General features: G+C 43.8%; 4 protein-coding genes across 4 annotated transcripts; all 4 read right to left on the reverse strand.

Moving 5' to 3' along the window:
- LOC8057063 (tetraketide alpha-pyrone reductase 1) lies at positions 367–3144 on the reverse strand. The gene is made up of 6 exons (XM_021451447.1): positions 2765–3144; positions 2499–2683; positions 2210–2398; positions 1608–1770; positions 871–1057; positions 367–749 (listed from the first exon to the last, which is right to left on the reverse strand). Exons 1-6 carry the CDS (start codon positions 2874–2876, stop codon positions 599–601), a joined length of 987 nt encoding a protein of 328 aa, XP_021307122.1. The 5' UTR covers positions 2877–3144; the 3' UTR covers positions 367–598.
- Positions 3267–5553, reverse strand: LOC8057379 (cinnamoyl-CoA reductase 1). The gene is made up of 6 exons (XM_002466161.2): positions 5317–5553; positions 5004–5182; positions 4697–4885; positions 4271–4433; positions 3722–3908; positions 3267–3615 (listed from the first exon to the last, which is right to left on the reverse strand). Exons 1-6 carry the CDS (start codon positions 5444–5446, stop codon positions 3471–3473), a joined length of 993 nt encoding a protein of 330 aa, XP_002466206.1. The 5' UTR covers positions 5447–5553; the 3' UTR covers positions 3267–3470.
- Positions 6157–11407, reverse strand: LOC8057380 (multiple inositol polyphosphate phosphatase 1). The gene is made up of 11 exons (XM_002466162.2): positions 11186–11407; positions 10459–10543; positions 9875–10174; positions 9379–9537; positions 8742–8882; positions 8565–8621; positions 7795–7933; positions 7602–7706; positions 7270–7490; positions 6829–6870; positions 6157–6711 (listed from the first exon to the last, which is right to left on the reverse strand). The coding sequence occupies exons 1-11, from the start codon at positions 11332–11334 to the stop codon at positions 6532–6534; spliced, it is 1578 nt and encodes a 525-aa protein (XP_002466207.1). The 5' UTR covers positions 11335–11407; the 3' UTR covers positions 6157–6531.
- Positions 14218–18562, reverse strand: LOC8057381 (protein FLX-like 1). Its single transcript, XM_002466163.2, has 4 exons — positions 17871–18562; positions 16480–16652; positions 15691–15800; positions 14218–14659 (listed from the first exon to the last, which is right to left on the reverse strand). The coding sequence occupies exons 1-4, from the start codon at positions 18464–18466 to the stop codon at positions 14567–14569; spliced, it is 972 nt and encodes a 323-aa protein (XP_002466208.1). The 5' UTR covers positions 18467–18562; the 3' UTR covers positions 14218–14566.

Below are 20311 nucleotides of genomic sequence, written 5' to 3' on the forward strand. Positions count from 1 at the left end.
AGGGCACAAGGCAACGCTCCACGCCGTGTGCTTCATGGAGTTCTTGGTCCGCATCATGCAGAAGCTGCCAGAGAACATGAACGAAGTAGCCGAAATGCCACTGCTGAAACCAAAAGATTCAGGGAAGGAACTTTACTATTCAGATTCTGGTTTCGATTCAGATTCACAATTTGAGGCTAGATTCATGAGGTGCTATAAAAAGGCCAGACGGAGGATGATTTTGTGTTGAAATAAACTGCAAGTCTACGAGAGAAAGAGCTCTGTTAGCATGGCATATTCAGATTCGGGTTCAGGTTCAGATCTCGAACAGAGACTCGTAGTTATAACTAGTCTATTTGAGTTTTTTTTAAGTAACCAACCTTCGCGTGTGTGTAACTCCTTGAAAAATTTATTCATGTTCGCGATTTCACTTTCCAAAATTTGCTACTCAGGAGTCAGGATCGAAATTTGATTGGCATCTTCCAGATCTCCCAGTGTCTGAGCTTGATTGAAACTTAGTTTCACAATGTAAACAGTGCCTTATTTTCTAGTGACATCTGTCAAAACCATACTACTAGCAACTTAGCAAAGTCCAGGAGGACATTACAATAGCCTACGGCTACGAAATGTAACCTCTGCTCTTGAGGCTCTCCACGGCATCCCTGATGATCTTCTCCAGGGGCCTGAACTGCAGCCCTAGTGCAACGAGCTTTTTCGCCGCCACCTCCGCTTCTGCTCTCACAAGCCCAGGCTGGGTATCCTTGGGGAACCTGCCACAAAGCAACACTACAAGTTTCAATTCCAACAGAGGACAGGCAAGCATTCCCAGATGTTTTCATGCAGTTTTCATTGCCAAAAAAACGGGGGGTTTTGAATATGTGGCTTAATTACTTGGGCACTTTGTAGCTGGGGTAGAGCTCGGCGAGTTTGGCCGCGAAGTCGCTCAAGTGATTGATGGACTCGGCGCAGATGTGCCTCCCGGAAGCTGATGGGTTCTCGAACACCAGGAGATGGGCCAAGGCAACGTCTTCCACATGGACTGCCCCCATCCATATGTCCTTGTACTCCTCTGTGCAACCTGCATGGCCAAAATGATGTGCTTCACTGTTTTCTTAATTCATCTCATTGTAATGGCACGGCATAATGAGCAAGCAAGAATAACAATGTTTCTGGATACTGCATGAGGATTCAAGCTAGCAAATCAAGTGGCAAACAAGAGGATTGGTTGGTCTCTGCAACTGCAAGTGCATATTGCATCGTTTGGGAACCATATATTGATTCAAAATTGAACCAGTAAGGTAGACATTATCAAAAACTACAACAGCTCATATTTCATATTTGGATGTGCTTCAGTGTTCTCTTCATCCAATGAACAGTATAATGAACAAAAAAATAAGAATATTCTCAACACTGCATATAATTTGAAACTTGCATGAAGTGGCCAAAAAAAAAAGCAAGAAACAGTTGTTTTGTTTTGTAAATGCATGAATCATTTGGAAACCAGATATATTTATTTAAACTGAAACCACTAAGGTAGTCATGATCAAATACTTCAACTCAAATTTCATATTTGGAACGAAAATTAGAATTCAGAGTTCCAAACTAGTACGGCCTAAATAAAGCTTTACCTTGAAGGAGGCGTAGAAGCACGGACATGCTAGAATTGATGGTTGGTGGGATTATCGTGCCCAGGACAGACGTTGGATTAACCACAACCACATCTACTCCGTTCTCCTCTGCAAATTTCCACGCTGCCTTCTCTGCCAGCGTCTTGGAAACAGGGTACCAAACCTGTATATGCACGAGACAAAGGGGTGTTTAGTTCCTATTTTTTCTCAAAAATTTTTAGGTTTTAGTCCATCATTTTATAAAATAAAACTAAACACCATGCAAAAATTTTAGCAAAAAGGTAGTTATTCTCTATTTTGGATTTTGGTCTCAAGAGGGCAAAAAAACCTAAAATGAGCCTCAAGAGGCTTCACGAGCATAATAAATTCTGCATTTTGGATGGAACTAAACATGACTCTGAAAATTTTGGCATTTTGTATTTCATTACTCCAAAGTAGCTGGCATTTTGCATTTTGGATTCTATGGTAGATGAAAATCGAAGCTTTTGCAGAGGTTGCATCTTGCATGCGTCCTGGAAACCTTCTCCCAGTTTCGGCGTTCACCGAGTGAGTTTCCCAAGCTGATCATGCATGCATAATACTAGTAGGCTAAGGCGGCTCACCCCGTTCTTCTCGCTGTAGTCGATGTCAGTCCAGCAGCGCTCGTCCCGGACCTCGCCGGCGGGCCACCCGGGGCTGGGCATGATGGCGCAGCTGGACGAGGTGACCACCACCCGCCGCACGCTCCCGGCCTCCTTGGCGGCGCGCAGCACGTTCAGCGTCCCTTCCACCGCCGGCACTATCAGTTGCTTCTGCAATTAACCATGCATAGACGGAACACAGCCGCACATCAGCCTGGGGTAGAGCGAGCCGATGGAAGAGGAGAGGAGAGGACAGCGACGGGGCACACACCTGGGGGTCGCTGACGGCGTCGACGATGCAGGGCGAGGCGAGGTGGAAGACACCCGAGCAGCCCCGCGCGGCGTCGATCAGCGCGGCGCCGTCGAGGAGGTCGCCGCGGAAGATGCGGAGGCGGCCCTCGCCCTCGCCGGCGCCGGCGGCCAGGGCGAGCAGGTGCTCCGTCTCCGCCTTGTCATCTGCATCGCCACGCCCAAATAGTAACTGTAAGGAATATCATCAGCGTCTGTGTACGTGTCGCGTGAGCAACTGGTACTGACCGGGGTTGAGAACGCCGGCGTGGACGTTGTAGCCACGGCCGAGGAGGAGGCGGACGAGGGTGGAGCCGATGAAGCCGCTGGCGCCGGTGACCAGCACCGTCTCCCCCGCCATCTCTCGCGTCCTTTCCCTGAGCTGACTAGCTGCCTGAGCTGGGTCTCGACTCACTCCGAGTGTGCTGCGACTGTGTCAGCGCCTGACTGCCTGAGTGGCTACCTGACACTGGGAATTTTTTTTTTTTTTTTGGTGTCTGGATGCGTGTTTAGCACCATCTTCGGACCTGACAAAACGGCAAACCTCTTTTGGATTATCCAGAACACAGTCACCGTGATTGCGTACCATAGCACGCATTGTTGTGCAACTGCAGACGACAGAGCTTTCTGCAGACCGAAGAAAAGGAGGAGCAAATGGAAGTACAGTTCACGTCGACCATCAGAACGTTCAGTGTGTGTGTAGGTTTCATCTTCGACAAGGATCTAAACCAATTCGGTGCCTGAAACTTCATGATTAAGAACTGACAAATCGAGTTAGCTCGGTTTTCAATTTCAGATTTGCACGGTTCCAACGCGAACTTATTATAATCATCATCTGGTGACATCATTATTACTACTAGTTACAAGCCACGCTGGCAACTTAGCAAGGTCCATATGACGGCCTCACATCACAACTTCACAAGGACTGCCCATCCTGCCATCCATCCATCAGGATTCAGGAGATGTGGCCTCTGCTCTCGAGGCTCTCCACGGCATCCCTGATGATCTTCTCCATGGGAGTGATCTGAAGCCCCAGCGCGATGAGCTTCTTGGAGCCTACCTCTTGTCTCACCAGCCCAGGCTGGGTGTCCTTAGGGAACCTGCAGGTAAAGCAACGGCACAAGGTGTGAGACTGATCACGATCGACAGCTAAATTTCAGTGGATTTTCTTGGTGAAAACTGAAAACAATGTGTGGTTTTGCGTACTTGGGCACTTTGTAGTTGGGGTAGAGCTCGGCGACCTTGACCGCGAAGTCGCTCCAGTGACAGATGGACTGGACGCACATATGCCTCCCCGACGCCGATGGGTTCTCGAACACCATGATATGCGCCATGGCAACGTCTTCCACGTGTACTGGTCCTATGAAGAAATCGGCATACTCCTCTGTGCAGCCTGCAAGGGCAGAAAGCAAGCAAGAAAAGTTTTCTGAACATTATATACATGTAGGTATTGTATTTGTTACCACAATGTCAATTGGCCATTTATTTATCAACTGAAACTGCTGGATTCTGGAAGAGACATTTGTCCATGCAGAATATCAAGTAGAAAAGGAAAGGTTCAGAGCTGAGGTAACAACCTTAGCTAGCACTCCTACTTATGATGATCAAATGTTCAGTACATTAACTTGAAGAGGCTTATCAGAACAAACAAGGCATGATAAGTGGACAGTTCCACTAATTTGTAAATGGACGAATAACAAAATTCAAATTTTCCAACCTTAAGAAATAGGTTACTGCACTGTGCAATATGCTTACCTTGAAGGAGGCGACAAAACATGGCCATGCTAGCGTTGATGGCTGGTGGAATCATCGGGCCCAGCACAGTCCCAGGGTTAACCACAACCACATCTAGCCCGTTCTCCTCTGCAAACTTCCACGCTGCCTTCTCTGCCAGTGCTTTCGAAGCAGGGTACCAAACCTACACACAAAAGCAAATGGGGCCTGAGATAGGAGTAACAGCCAACAGATTGCTGATGGAACTGAGACTCTGCAGAGGTTGCATTGCATTGAGTCCTGGAAATTCTGCATACCATTTTCACTGTTGACGTGCATGATGTACGCTAGGAATAGCTAGAAATAGGATGCGAATATTTTCCCCAAAGTACAGAGTTCAGGTTGAGTTCACTGGGAAGGAAGAACCCAAGCAGGAGCAGCTGGAGTTGGCAGGTAGGCGAAGCTCACCCCGTTCTTCTCGCAGTAGTCGATGTCGGTCCAGCAACGCTCGTCGAGGACCTCCCCGGCGGGCCACCCGGGGCTGGGCACCATGGCCGAGATGGACGAGGTCACCACCACCCGCCGCACTCCGCCGGCGTCCTTGGCCGCGCGCACCACGTTCCGCGTCCCTTCCACCGCGGGCACCATCAGCTGATTCTGCAACAGCGAGCGGAGCAGGGTCGGCATGGGTGTGGGGCCGGACGGGCACGCGGCGACGGGGCAACTGGTTACTGCCTTACTGGCAGTCTGGCGCTACGGCGCGGCAGGTACAAACCTGGGGGTCCTTGACGGGGTCGACGGTGCAGGGCGACGCGAGGTGGAAGATACCCGAGCACCCGCGCGCGGCGTCGAGCAGCGCGGCGCCGTCCAGGAGGTCGCAGCGGAAGAAGCTGAGGCGGCCGTCGCCGGCGCCGGCGGCGAGATCGAGGAGGTGGTCCGTCTCCGCCCTGTCATCTGCATACCACGGCGCACTCGATGAGCTCCGCGTCGCAGGCAAGGGGCAAGCTTTTTCTTCCAGCGTCATGGTGACGCTGTCCTGGAGCGCAAAGCCGGAGAGTGCGGTGCGGTAGCGTGCTAGTGCTACTGACCGGGGTTGAGGACGCCGGCGCGGACGTTGTAGCCGCGGCCAAGGAGGCCTCGGACGAGGGTCGAGCCGATGAAGCCGCTGGCGCCGGTGACCAGCACCGTCTCCCCCTTGCCTTGTTCCCCGCTTGCCATCTCGCCGTCCGTCCTTCCTCTGAGCTGAGCTGAGCTGATGTCGTGAGGTCTCGTCGAGAGTGTGACCGTGGAGTGGCTACGGGACACTAGATCTCTAGGGATGCGGTTGGTACCCGCCTCTCGGAGTCGGATCTGGTCAACCTCTTTTGGATTTTTCCACCGAAAAATCACTCACTAGTCACTCATCACAGCTTTGCACACTTGGACCTTATTTAGGCCTGTTTGGTACAGCTCACAACAGCTTCATGAGTTGTTGTGAGCTGTTTTTTTTTGCTAAACACTTATTTTCAAAACAGCTTCATAGCTGAAGCTGTTTTTCCCCTCCTCTCACAAAAACATAAGTTGGATGAAGCTGAAAAAAAGTAGCTTATTACAGCTTCTCCCTCATTTCTCTCTCTCAACTATGTATGAAGTAGTTGGTGAAGCTATTTTGCCAAACACTTTTTTCAAAACAGCTCAGCTTCATATAGAAAGTCACTCATGAAGCTATTTTCTAAAAAAACAGCTTTACTAGTGAAGTTAAGCTGTGCCTAACAAGCCCTTAGTTCCAAAGAATTTTTGTAAAAAAAAAAATAGATTCCCCATCGTATCATGAAGTATTAAATATAAATAAAAATAATAACTAATTATACAGTTTATCTGTAATTCGTGAGACAAATCTTTTAAGTCTAATTATTCTATAATTAGAAAATATTTGTTAAATACAAACAAAAATATTATGGCGTCTGTTTTATAAAAAAATTAGAATTAAACAAAGCCTTGTAGCAGAGTACTATAGTAAATGGCACAGTAGAGTCCACAGCTGTCATTAAAACTACAGTGACATGACCACAACGGCAAAAGCCACGCGTGCCTCGACGGCATGCATTTCTTTCTGCGCGGAAGGGAGTTCGAAGTGAAACAGAATTTATGAGGCGTCTGGCCCTGGAGAAATTGAACTGGCGCCTCCTCGTCCCGTACAGAACTACAAATACACCGCAGGTCAGTGCATCGGTTAGTCTGGTTCCTTGCTCGTGCTCGCTGCTCGCAGACGGTGAGAGGCGGCACCGTGGCAGATGGTTGCTATGCACCTATGCTAGTGTGACCTACAGCTCGGTCTTGACGCCTTCAGCGCCCACGGCGTGGTACCCTCTCTGCGAGAAGAGTCCTACGAAGAAACTGGACACTCTGGAGGGGAACGAGGCGGGCTCCTCGCTTGCCGCCGGGGATTTGATCTTGCATATCATGTTGTAGTCGTGCTTCAGGTGCGGTTTCACAATCTTCTCCTGTAGGCACATACAAGGGTGATAAGAACCCATTTCTTTGAAATGACTGGCTGTGATACTTCAAACAGGAGAGGTGCCTTTCAAAAAGAAGAAATGCAGAGCCCATGTTGTGTTTACCTTGAACTCCTCGAATGGACAGAAATCTTTGTTGCCGCACCCCTGCATAAATATGGTCCAACTTAGCAATGATGTATTAGGGTATTTACTGTTTACAGGGGACACGACTAATATCTTACAGTGCACTAGTTGGATTAGGCCAAGCCATCTACTTCTACAAATGAAACATAGCAAGCATTTCCAAGAGTTTATTTGATATTGTGTTTGCCCATCCCTCTGTCCAAGTATCTAAAGCTCAAAAATATTTACTTTTCAGCAGTTGCACCTCTACCCAGGCACAAAGCTCAAATTGCATTGACAGAAGGTATAAACAAGAAATATCTGCAGTATATAAATAAATATTCATCGTGTCAACTGTTAACATCTTTTAGGTTGAGATTATTTAATTGTTTGACTTCACAAGATACCTCTCAGTCCCAGAATTGAAGTTATAAGTCTTACAGGCATTGAAATTGGGGCTTCGTTGTGTAGAACTTGAATGAAGTATGAGTTACTTTGGCCTCCAGAGGTTGCGCTGCCATCCGAAATTTTGCTTGGGCATTGGTATAAAGCCAGCATGTTGTTACCAGCAAAAGGCGCAACAACACTGCCCTTCCAGTTTCTTCCCTGTGGCGGCAAAGGGGGTAGGTCCAACGCTTCCTCCCTCTGTATCTTCTCAAAGTCTAGGCAGTCAAAATTTCATGTATGTTAGATGTGTGAAATGAGGCATCAGTCGTCAATATATAATTCAGAGGAAGAACTTCATGAACAGGACTAAGCGAAGAAGTGGTTACCTGGACCTTCAAGAAAAAGACCGAGAAGACAGCTAAAAGGAACAACAGTTTCTGCATGTGCAAATCGAAGCCTTGCCTTTTCATACGTACCATCAGGGTGGTTTTCTACAATATCAAGGATTATGTTGGTATCTTACCAAGAAGCATATCTAAAGATCAGAATTAGTTTGCTGAAATCATGTAATACAGCTACCTTCTCTAGCTATTATTGCTTCTTCCATTGACTGGACAACATCCTTGAGCAATGGCAGTCCCATCCTGTAGTTAATTGACTCACCATAGCCTTTTAGGACAAAACCCTCCAAATCATCTGTCCACTCTAGAAAACGAACCTGAACAGAACATTTTTTTTACATTAATTTAAAAAAAGGAAAAGCAAGTCAAAAGATTAAGAAAATAAGTTACTTAAAAGTATGTAAACACGAGTCAGAAAGCACAATAACAGATTGCTTAAGGAAGAACGTAAACCTAAGGTGCCCGTCAGGAACTTGCCATATGTTCTATTAAGACACATTTTTTAAGTAGCATTCTCGAATTCAGATCAGCGCACGAATTGGATCCAGTAGAGTTTTCTCTAAACCAAACAAACAATTAGTGGAACAGCGAATTCCAGTCGAGGAATGACAGAATGAGAATATTTCACTGGCTACCAAATTGCATGAATAGCTTGAGATAGACTGCTTGACTAAGTACTTTAACGAACCAAATAACTCACCAATATACAACTATTAAAAACATATAAAGATCATCTATTCCAAAGCGTAATAACCAACACCGCCTCATGAAGATGATACAGATTTGAAAATGCAGTGAACTTTACAAAATTTAAAATTCAAGGCCTAATATCTATGCAGCATTTCTGTCCAGCAAAGCACAAAAAGAAAACAGTTGTCGTTACAGATAGATAAACAAGAAAAATTCAACCATGAAGCATGGCGCAATATATGTCCAGCGGTAACCTACCTCGGCTTCATTGAAAAGCCCACAAGCTTGATTGGTTATATTCAACAAAGATGCTTCCTGCATTTATTTAAAACATTCAAAAGTTATTTGCATCTAACTCTAGAGCCTAGCAGGTAGGTCTCTTCTGAAACATATAGCAGAAATCACCAGCTCCCTTTTCCATGATTCACACTTTACCTGCTTACAAAGAAACCAGAGGGAAGAAACATCCTGAGTTGTAAATTTTAGGTGATAACGATTGGCAAGAGCAGCTGTGACATGCTCTAGAATTGGTTCCTTTTGCTTCTCTACATCAGGCTCCTTCCTTTTCCTATATGCCTGGAAATGGTCCCAAAATTATTGTTCTTTATTCAGCTACAACAATATGTAGCTTACTATACCTATAGACTTAACTTCCAAGTCATAAAAAAAGGAGAAACACATGAACATGAGTGCATAGCCCTTCTAAAACAGAAAGGGGAGAAAAGCTGGTGAGGGCAACCTAATAAGCTGTTAAGGTGAAACAGAAGATTGAATGCATTGTATGAAACAGATAAAGTAAGTAGCGCATAATGAGGAATGAAATTGTTTAGTAACTACTAAATAGCACAACATGGTAGCACCATTTGGCAATGCTACCATCAATTTATATTCTGTTACCGATATTCTACAAGGCTTTGATCAGAGTTGGATACTTCAAATATCAAAATTTTAAGAAAAAATAAATAAGACCGCGGTATGTGCTGGAATAAAAAAAACAAGTCACATTAGCACACCAGCCAATGTTTTTTTTTCTTATTCTTCCTAAAAATGCTAGTGCTACCATAAATATTACCTTGTATGTCTCACAGCTGTCAAAGAATCTCAGACAAATATCACTTGCACGACTCTCACTCAGAACAGAAAAGGCACGGTTCTTCCCTTGTCCAAGCTTTCCTTTCCCAGAAAGTAGTCCCAAACCAAATGCCACGGCACTAGCTGATGCTCGAGGAACCTGTATTTGAAACATAGTTAATCTCCTGCAAGAGTAGAAATCAGCAACATTTGATGACCGTAGTTGTGTGTCTGCATCATTTTGGAACAATTTTTCAGGTTCACCTATTCTCCTGAGTAATCAGATTTGACTTTGTGTAAATTATTAATATTTCCACAATAGGCCACTTCCGTCAAAAACAACAATGGAAAGAATGGTAGTATGACAATCCAAATGTGACATACTAGTAAGTATTATTTACCTTTCTTGTGAGAATGAAAAAGAGGGCTCATGACATATGATCATATCGGATGCGAGAATATACACAAGCAAATTAAAGAAGCTATGTCGAACTGACCTGAGTTGCTCTTATTGAATATACATCAGGGTGATATTCGTCGTCAAGTAGATCTTGAAACCTCTCCCTCACTCTTGTAGCTAAATTGTACAGCTCCTCTTCCCCTTCACTAATCAGCTCACCACCTTTAGTCCTACCCTTCCAACGTGATTCCCAGCCTTTAATCCAGGATGGAATTTTCTTCAGAGAATCACTATCAAGGCCATGGTTTGCCTCTTTCATAAGGGCTTCCAGTCGAACTGCCAATCTATCCAGCTCCTTGATTCGCTTCTTGGTAGGAGCACGAGTCCCATGTCTTGCCTAGTTGAAGAGAAATAGATAATATCAGGTTTACCCCACCTAAATATGCGATTCTTTCTGTGTGTTATATCATTTTATTCATAACTACCTTAAAATATAAATAGTTTTTCCATTACATATTAGGAATTTTTAAAACTTAAAAAAAGAGCTTAGCACCATATAGCCATATTATGTGGAAAAAAAAAGTTACACTGTTTCCCTTAAAACCAACTGAATCGATGTGAAGTCATGGACATGTATGAATGAACCAGAACTGGGTAGCGAAATTACGGAATCGGACTTACCACTAGATTGAGGTGAACGACACGGCACCCGTCTGGGATTGACGGCATGGAGATGACACCCCTGGACTCTCTGGCCACATCATACCTGGACATCACCAGGGGATTAGATCATTTCGTTCAGGGAAAAAATGGTGAGGGCAGATATCAATTCTCAGGTTACGTGTTAGTATCATTCAGATCACGCCTTTGCTGATAATGATCTTTATATGGGAAACCTCTGTTCCTAATACCTGTAAAACGCACTCTATTCCTACAAATTACCATAAGATCACAAGTACTACATTTTAAATTATCAATGTAGTGCGCCACTTAGATATAGTCATGAACACTAAAATTCAGGTGTACAGGTTACGACAGATCCATTATCTTACTACATGCTACAACTGAAATGCTTGTGTTCACAATTACTCAATTAGACAGACAACCATGTCCCATTCGTCAGAAATTTAGCTCAATCGAGAGAGACAGAGAGTAGTAGTAGCGTCAGCCCGAAGCAAAACTGCGGATAGTTCGGGGCCCGGACCGTAGAGGTGGCAGTTCATCGGTCCTCCCCAACCCCGGCAAGCCTCAAAAGCCCCCAAAAATGAAAATCCCTATGCCCTAGGCCCAGTCGCACCAATAACGCAGTGGAAACTCATAACACCCGAATCACACTACCGCAGCACGCCACGAACCCACAGCACAGAGCGAGTTCAGATCAGCGGGCAGAGAGACTCGAGCGGCACACCTGGTGACGGTGGAGAGGTGGCGCCGGACGTCGAAGTCCTCCGCCCCGGCCGCCCTATGAAGGAGGGGAGCGGCGGCGAGGAGCGCGGCGACGACGAGGAGCAGCAACTGGGGAAGAGGTAGCGGTGCGCGCGGAGCAGCCATGCCCATGGCGAATACGATTTGCCTTCTCGACTCGGCGCTCCCCTTCCCTTTCCAGGTGAGAAGAAAGCGCGGTTGGGTTTGGGTGGGTGGGGGGGTTCGAGTCGTTCGACGGTATGGACGGCGACCGGGACGGCGGGCGGGCGGGCGCGCGGACGTGACACGCTGACACGTTTCCCCGGGCATCTGGATGCTCGGATCGTGTGTGGAAGTCGCGCTGGACGGCTGCGATGCAGCGGAGGATGGCGTGTTGTGGATTTAAAATGTGCCCGTGTGACGCGAGGCTGCCACGTGCTACATATGTACTCCCACGCGGCTGAACAGCTGTACTTCTTAGATTTATTAGAATTGCATTGCATACATAAATATTGATACTATTCCCTATAAAATTAGTCAAATTCGATAAATTTTGACTTAGTTCAGGTTATAAAGTACATTCTTTCATTATTCTAAGAACAAATCGAGTAAGAGAACTCGTTATGTCAAGATTTCCATGGTCTTCACTCTATTCTTGTGTTGTGTGCTGGTTTTCTTAAGGAGGGAGACTTAAGCACATTTGTCTCTTTTTTAATTAAATTTAAAAAAAACAAGTATCTTTGTGATCAGTTAACATCGACTATCGATTTTATGCATTACACCCATGGCCTAAAAACAGATCGACTAAAATTACTATAGCACTCATCAGAAGTAAAAACAAACTAACTAGTTCATAGTTAGCTCTGGCCATTTTCTCCTCGTCCTCGGCAACCTCGTTGACACCTTTATGTCATCGGTAATCTAAGGCTAACACCGAATGCATTATTGAAGGTGCAACAAGGATTTAGATTTTGTTTGGTTCTATAGTTAAACTTTAACTCTTATCACATCAAATATTTAGACACATGCATAAAGTACTAAATATAAATCATTTATAAAACTAAAAATATAGATAGAGAGTAATTTATGAGACAAATCTTTTAAGTCTAATTAACCTATGATTGATCATTAATTATTAAATAAAACGAAAATACTATAGTACATGTTAAACTTAACACCCCCAACTAAACACTTTCTTATTAGATGTTGTCATTGTTGCTACTTCTCCATTACACATGACGTCCCTAACCATGGGCGGATCTATATAGACCGTACTGGGTGCGGCCGCACCCACAAATATATTAAAAAAATAGTAATTATAGTTAAATTTTTACCATATTCGCACCCACATAGTAAAATCATACGCACCCACAAGTCAAGCGCACCCTCCTTATATTTGCTCTAGCTCCGCCACTGTCCCTAACAAAAGACATTTTTTAAGGCCTTGTTTCAATGTGTAGCCGGATTTGCTTCATTTTATTCGCCTGTACAGGACGTCCCTCTTAAGTTTCCTATGGAACCAAAAAAAGGTCTTGTGTTGGGTTAGAGATGCTAAAGTTTTATAGTATCGAAGCATATTTGTAACTATAGTAACTACTGTTCAATTATAGACTAATTAGACTTAAAAAATTATTTTATAAATTATTATCTGTTGTGTTTTTAGTTTCGTAAATAATCTATATTTAATATTTTGATGTAATAGATGTTAAACAAACAGCCTCAACCAAACAGTGCCTAAGTCAAACACAGTTGTGAAATACTATTTTTAGGATAATCCTCAAATAATGTAACAGCACACGGACTTTTTTTCACATGGACAGTAAAGACAAAGGCAAGATAAAATTGCCAAGTGAGGATCAAATGAAGAATCAATGCCTCAAAAGAATGAGTATCCAGATAACAGTAAGGGACTAATAGGCAAATTACTAGGACGAATTCACATAAAAACCCACTGCTCCTTTGGCGAAGACCAAAGTTTAATTTATTAAATTTGACAGGGACCAAAGTTTAATTTATTGAATTTGGCAGGGGCCGCGCGAACGCGTACCCCCTCTACCACAAATTATGACGTCCACTCTCCCTCTTGGGGAGATGGTAAGCCAGCGCACTCTCCAAGTGCAATGAGAGCCACTGACCTAGGCCACGGGCCTTCTTGACCACCCGTCGACCCCGTCCAGGTAAGTATGGAGCAACGGGGCAGGGGGCGCTCTTCTTATAGCGGGAGCTCGTGGCTCGTCTGCCTTCCGCAGGCGAGGTGGTGCTAAACTCTCAGAACCAACGAGCGCTCCGTCTCCGCTCTGCTGCTGAGTTCTCGCGCGCTATCGGGACAGAGTACATGGGCCTTCAAGTTCGGGCCGAGATCCGTTTCGAAGAAAGGGGTCCGGACCGAGACGAAACAGCCAGACTGCGGGCTGCAATGGATCGATTAGGCGTGAAATTAGATTTCGAGCCTTAAAAGCTTTGGTTTTTCTTTCTTGCAGCTACATATGCTCTCGTTTCGTTGTATAGAGAAAAGAACTCTAAAAAAAAAGAGGGCTGCTGGCTGCAATGGATTGGTTTGGCGTGAAATTAGTTTTCGAGCCATAGAAGCTTTTTTTTCTCCCTTTCTTGCAGCTGCTAGGACTCTACTTTCAGAATCATCTGCAAGAGAATGGTTTAACACCACACTGAAACTGAAAGCGAAGAGGTGTATGATTATTTCTTCATTCTGAGCATAAATGCAAAACGGACAGATAATATGGCCTTCTCAGCAAAAATTCCACGTCTCGAAGGCAACCGCCGAACAACAGCAAAGCTTGGTGTTGGCGATCATAGATGATCGCATTTGCATGAATAAATTAACTGCAACCAGATTCATTTGGGCCTTGTTTAGTTCCTTATATATTTTGCAAAAAATTTTATATTCTCCGCCACATCAAATCTCGCAACACATGCATGAAACATTAAATATAGATTAAAAAAATAACTAATTACACAGTTTGTCTATAATTTGCGAGACAAATCTTTTAAGCCTAATTAGTCGATAATTGGATAATATTTATCAAACACAAATGAAAGCGCTACAGTGTTCATTTTGCAAAAAAAAAAATGTAACTAAACAAGGCCTTATATGTACACAAATGGCTAGAGGCATCACAGTCCCTGAATAACACCATCAATTTGCAGAACTGACGAATCATCAGGCTAGTACATGGAGAAGGGAGAAAGATTTTTGCTCCAAGTTCGACCCATTCTGGAACAAATTAGCCAGGAAAGAAAAAACATTAACATGAGGGCTTCCAGCACTTCAATGCAACGGATTTCTCTAACATGCTTAATCTGGTGGATTCTTTGACTATCCTTTTACAATGAGATGGCAGGCAAGTAAGCTATCTTGTGTTGACAGTCATCTTTGAACATTGGTGTGCTGGCCCTCGTATTGTCCATAGGAAACAGGTTGACTCATGTAATGAGAATTGGCGCCGGTGTGCATATGAGCCTGTAATTTAGAACACAGAAATGTCAAAATCAGATTCAGGCTGAGCTACTTGTTGCGTCGTGCAGTATATTTTTTTTTAATATATGATTCGGAAAAGGCAATTAAAAATACTAAATAAAAATCTGACTCTTTTTGGCAAAAAAAATGTCAAAAGCTCGATTGTTCCATTATCTGAAACACAATGGTACCTACGAAGAAAGGATGTTCAGCTAATCAGACCAAAAATATCTAAAGTGACACTGGATGAGATTATCACAGCTACCGTGATGCTAACAGTACGAGCAAACTACATGTCTACAGGCATCTCTCCAGAAATTAATTCCTAACAGGATATGAGTTTTGTTTCTGCTGCAGCCACGCAAGTGGTTCCCATACTTATGAGCCCACATAGCATAGAACACTACATACTACACAAGTTATATCTCACAGAAAGGAGCTTATTTAACTGCGGAACGTACTCCCTCCGTCCATAAAATAATGCAATTATGGGATCGTGCCAGTCAAACTAACTCAAGTTTGACCAAGTGTATAGTAAATAGTATTAGCACTTATGTCTCCAAATAAATTTATTATGGAAATATATTCTATAACTAATCTAATGGTACTTATTTTGTATCATGAATATTCGTACTTTTTTATATAAATTTAGTCAAAGTTAAACTATTTGACTTCTCGAAAAGCAAGAGCTGCATTCTTTTATGGACAGAGGGAGTATTAAAGAGCAGCATCATGTCATTCTACTAAACTTCTCTTACAGACAAAAAGGGAAATCCAGAACTACTAAAGGCAAATCATTCAGAATGGGAAACAACATACTAGAAGAGAAGAAAGAAGAGATGAAGGGTTGATCATTAATCATGCAAAATAAACTGAGGTTCAAATAACAGAAATAAGAAATTAATTCTGGAATCATATTTTTTATTTTCATTAGTGTGACTCGATAGGCTATAACTTTCAGATGCATCCAAGAACAATTGTTGTAGTCAAATTAAAAGAAAATAAGAGAACAATCATAAAGCAAGTAAACAAACCTGATTAGTGCTATAAGCATCAGGATAAGCCTGTGCAGTATATGTTGCATCAGGATTGCCATACATTCCAGTATATGTTGGCTCGGAATTGCCATAAGCCGCAGCATACCCTGAGATAGGATTACACAAAAGTAAAAAAGAATAGTAGTTCAGAACAATTACACAAGAAAGTTGATGCAATTGAAGTTAGATCTAGCTCGGCTAAGGAAGATGGGAGCTAAATGGATGGCTTCTTCACCTGGTTTCTTAATATGCTAAAGCGGCCCTATTTAAAGAAGCCAGAAGATGTAGGGATTATCTTCTGAACAGAACCCAAGGCCCACCCAAGCAACCACCTCTCGTATGAGATTGTAGCCTGGTGCTACTATTACCAAACGGTTCCTTTGATTCCTACGTGAACCTAGTCCGCCCACCCTTCTTCACCATTGATCCCAAGAGCTAGCATTTTAGATGACCTAGTAAGCTCAAGGGACAAATGGCTCTATATTTAGTATCATGTCGGGCTTTCAAATACACTTACAAGTTTCTACAGCACTTCAGGATATTAAAATCATCCGAAAGCTTTTTTGGAGCTATAAAGAACAGGAAAAAACTCATTGGAATTTGTACACATTTCACAAGACTAGCTGCAACCACAAAGATGATCTAAGCTGCTGAAAGCAAATAGTTTTGTGTTTAACAGCCTGCAATGAATGATGGTCATTATGCTAACTGCCTAAGCCATTCTCCCAAAATACATAAATTCTACTTAAAGGAAAGTGAGTACACTCAGCAGATTCAGTATGATACCAGAGTTACCAACAGCTGCTACTGGGTTGACAGCGGTGGCCCCTTTTTCAGCATTTGCAAGCTCTCCTCGAAGCCTCTCAATCTCACTAGCCACAGAAATCATATTTTTCTCCATTGCTTTACTTTGTTCGAGGTTATCAGAGTGTGCCTTCTTTTCGAAATCAACCGCAGCTCTGTCATATTATGGAAAGACATCAGGGACAAAACAACATATCCACTCTATTAAATTATGGACATGGATTGTCATTTGGAGCAAACCACTTAAAAAGATTTAAGGGCACAGATCCTCAGTTTGAGAGTTTGTTGCGGGACTAGTTGAGTAGGAAAAGGACGCCCGGTGCATTTCAGTGAAAAATATTTCTGAGCAGGACTAGAGTGGTTCAGGTGGATTAGTGGATGCAGTGGCAGATCAATGGACTAGTACTAGCTATTTTTTATAACATGCAGCCACACCATGCTTCATTCTTTGTATTTGCATATAAATAATTTGGCTCCAACCAATTAGTTTTTTCCCAGAAGCAGGTATGATACATATATATTTAGATCTAAATCAGTTTTATACCAACTATGAGCTAGCATGTCTGGCAAAAAAGTTCAAGCAGGAGTAAATGCAAAACCTATAACTGATTTCACATTTCCCCCCGCATATTTTAATACTACAGGGGTATTAGGTTCAATACTTGGCCAAAACAAGCAGCACTCCTTATGGGCCTCTGGAAACATTGAAGCATAAAATGTGTGGTGGATATGGCCTGCATGTAGACCTCACCAGTTTTCCCCAAGAAAGAGAAGAATCATGTCCTATTCACCCAAAACGTGATACATCCTTATACTGCTGCAAATCTACTTGACGTATCATTCTATCCGAAATGCATTAGCTCATAAGTCAGAAAATGTAATCACGGAAACACTAAGATTGTCAACTCATACACACATAAAAAGGCTTTAGGAAACAAGGTTAACCAATACAATGGCATCTATCTAAAAGGCTACCCTTCAAAGTCACCTAGCAAGGCATTGTCATTCTGTTGTAAGCATACCCTGTGAAATTGGCATGGTGACAGTGTAAAGGCTTCCTTGGACAGAGCAGCTTGCTTAAGGAGCAACAAATGCTTAGTTCTCTTTTACATGCAACAGCTCGCTGAAGCAGATTTGTTACCAGGTTTGAGGAGCAGCTGTGCAACAGATTATCCTAATCATCCTACACAAGGTGTGGCATGCTCTTGTATATTTACAAACTTCACAAGCTAACCATCAAAGTGCATGACTGTTTTCAATAATCTATATGTCAATACAAAGCAGGGAGAGCTCCTAAGGTCGAAAAAAATCATGAAATCGCATGTTAGCTGTGGACATTAAACGTAAGTGATTAAATGAAGCAACAGCAATACCTGCCCTTCTGGATCTCCCGGCGCATGGTTTCAATCTGCGCACGGACGGAATCAGTCTTACTCGCCTCAGCCTTCTTGTGCGCGAGCTTCTCCCGTAGGCCCTGAAGACGGTTGACGAGGTCGGTGCGCGCCGCGGCGAGCACCTGGACGTCGGCGTGGACTTGGTCGACCTCCGCGCGCGCGGCGGCGACGGCCCGCGCCTCGGCCTCGATGTGCGCCGCCTGGTCGGCGAGGGCGCGCACCTCTCCCTCCCGCTCGGCGCGCGCCCTGGTGGCGGCGACGGAGACAGCCCGGAGCTCGTGCTGCGCCGCGATGAGCTGCTGCTGGAGAGCGACGTGGGTGGCGGCGAACCGCTGGTTGTCGACGAGGAGCTCCTGGATGTCCTGGTCCCGGGCGACGAGGCGCTCCTCGATGAGTGCAAAGGCGGGGTGCGCGGCGGAGGCGCTCGAAGGGGCGGCGCGCGGGTGCTGCGCGAGGATGCCCTCGTCTCGCGAGGGCGCGGAGACGGCGGCCGCCGCGGGACCTGGCGCCCGGCCGAGGAGGGGCGGATTGGGATCGTGAAGCTTGATGACGTGGGGCCCGCGCCGTGCGGCCATCGCAGGCGGCAGAGGCGGCTGGCGTCGCCGCGCTGGGGATTGGGAGGGGATTGATTGCTCGCCTCGGCGAGGGCAGCAGAGGCGAGAGGGGAAAGGGAAGAGGCAAAAACAGGAAGTTGAGCCGAGGACGGGCAGTAACAGTCGACGCTGCTCTGTCTTTTGGGCTAGTGGGCCGAATTCGCTTGATGTATATGGGCCAGGAGAGCCCATATCAACAAAAATCCTTTGGACCCGAGGTAGTCTAATTTACCCCTATAGGCTACAAAATCTTTGTTTTTTTATGCCCACAACTTTGAAAAGCATTTTTCTTTTTTTTGCACTCGGGTGTTTTGATGACTGTTTTAAGACATGAAGACAAGTTAGTCATCCTATAACAAGGTAAAACTTAGTAGTAAAACTAGAAAAATACCCCAAGTGCATAAAAAATGCCTGGAAACAGAAATGTGGACATGTTCAACATCATTTCAATTCGTGGATCGGGAGCACGATGGAGCATCCTTTCGAACACGGCTGGAATGTGATCCACCACGGGAATAGCGATGGAACGTGAGGCCCAAAATGGGAGAAGAAAACAAAAAGAAGAGGCCGCATGAGGAGTTCAATTATCTATTTTTATCTTTATTGTTATAGAACTTTCTAAGTCTTAAGGCCTGGTTTAGTTTACCTAAAAAATTTTCAAGATTTTCCGTCACATCAAATCTTGCGGCACATGTATGAAGCATTAAATATAGTTAAAAACGAAAACTAATTACACGGTTTATTTGTAAATCATGAGATGAATCTTTTGAGCCTAGTTACTCCATAATTGGACAATATTTGTCACAAACAAACGAAACTGTTACAGTACCCTGAACCAAAAAAATTTAGAAACTAAACAAGGCCTAAGTTTAGTGAAGACATAATTAATTCATTCATGATATGTTCATCGATCCATGAACAAGTTTCAGTTACACTTGGTAAGCGTTCTATTAATCGAAGAAACGAGCTCAAGCTGTATGTCTTTTGTTCCATGTATTTATTAAAAAATAATGTACCACGTACCACGTTTTCATACCACGACTCCATTGCTATGTTGTGTCACAATCCGCCCCAACTTCAGTTGTTTGCAGTTTGCACTCAAACTGGAGGCACCATCTCGTTTGTTCTCCAGTACTCACTCTGCAAGTTGAGCTTCACCCTTCAGCAGAGGCAGTTGAGCGTTGTACCCATTTTTTTCCGAGAAAAGAGTCGAGGACGGGCACGACAGGGCAATAGGCGACGCTACTCTATCTTTTGGGCTTTAGTGAACCGAATTCCCTTGTGCATATGGGCTAGGAGAGCCCATACGTTGTGATACCACTGTAGCCTTCCTTAACCCCATAGGACGAGTCGTACGAGGAAGGAAAAAGTTCATTTTAGGTCGATCAACTCTTGTGAAAGTCTGTTTTTCATTTCTAAATTTTAAAACCCAACTTTTAAAACCATGTATATTACGTCCCTAACATGGTTATAAGTGGTTTTGAAGGCACTTTTGTCTTTTTCTTTTTTTATTTATTTCAGCTAAATATTTGTAAAATCATAGTAAATCACATAAAATTTATAAAAAAGTAAATTTGATTTTGTTGGACTCCAGATAAGTAGATCTACACATTGAACATGTAATATGGTAAGATTTAGAACAAAGTTTTGTTGTAGCTTTAAATCCGTGTTTTTGCAATTAATTAGAATAATTCCTAGCTACAATGTTCTATGGTTCAATTGTGGTGAATTTTTTATGTTAGAATAATTATTGTATGTTTAAATTGTGGTAAAAAATTCATACTCATTAGATCACATGTAACTTACTTATACATTTATTAAGATTTA

The sequence above is a fragment of the Sorghum bicolor genome, chromosome 1 (assembly GCF_000003195.3).
Source record: "Sorghum bicolor cultivar BTx623 chromosome 1, Sorghum_bicolor_NCBIv3, whole genome shotgun sequence".
Taxonomy (NCBI): domain Eukaryota; kingdom Viridiplantae; phylum Streptophyta; class Magnoliopsida; order Poales; family Poaceae; genus Sorghum; species Sorghum bicolor.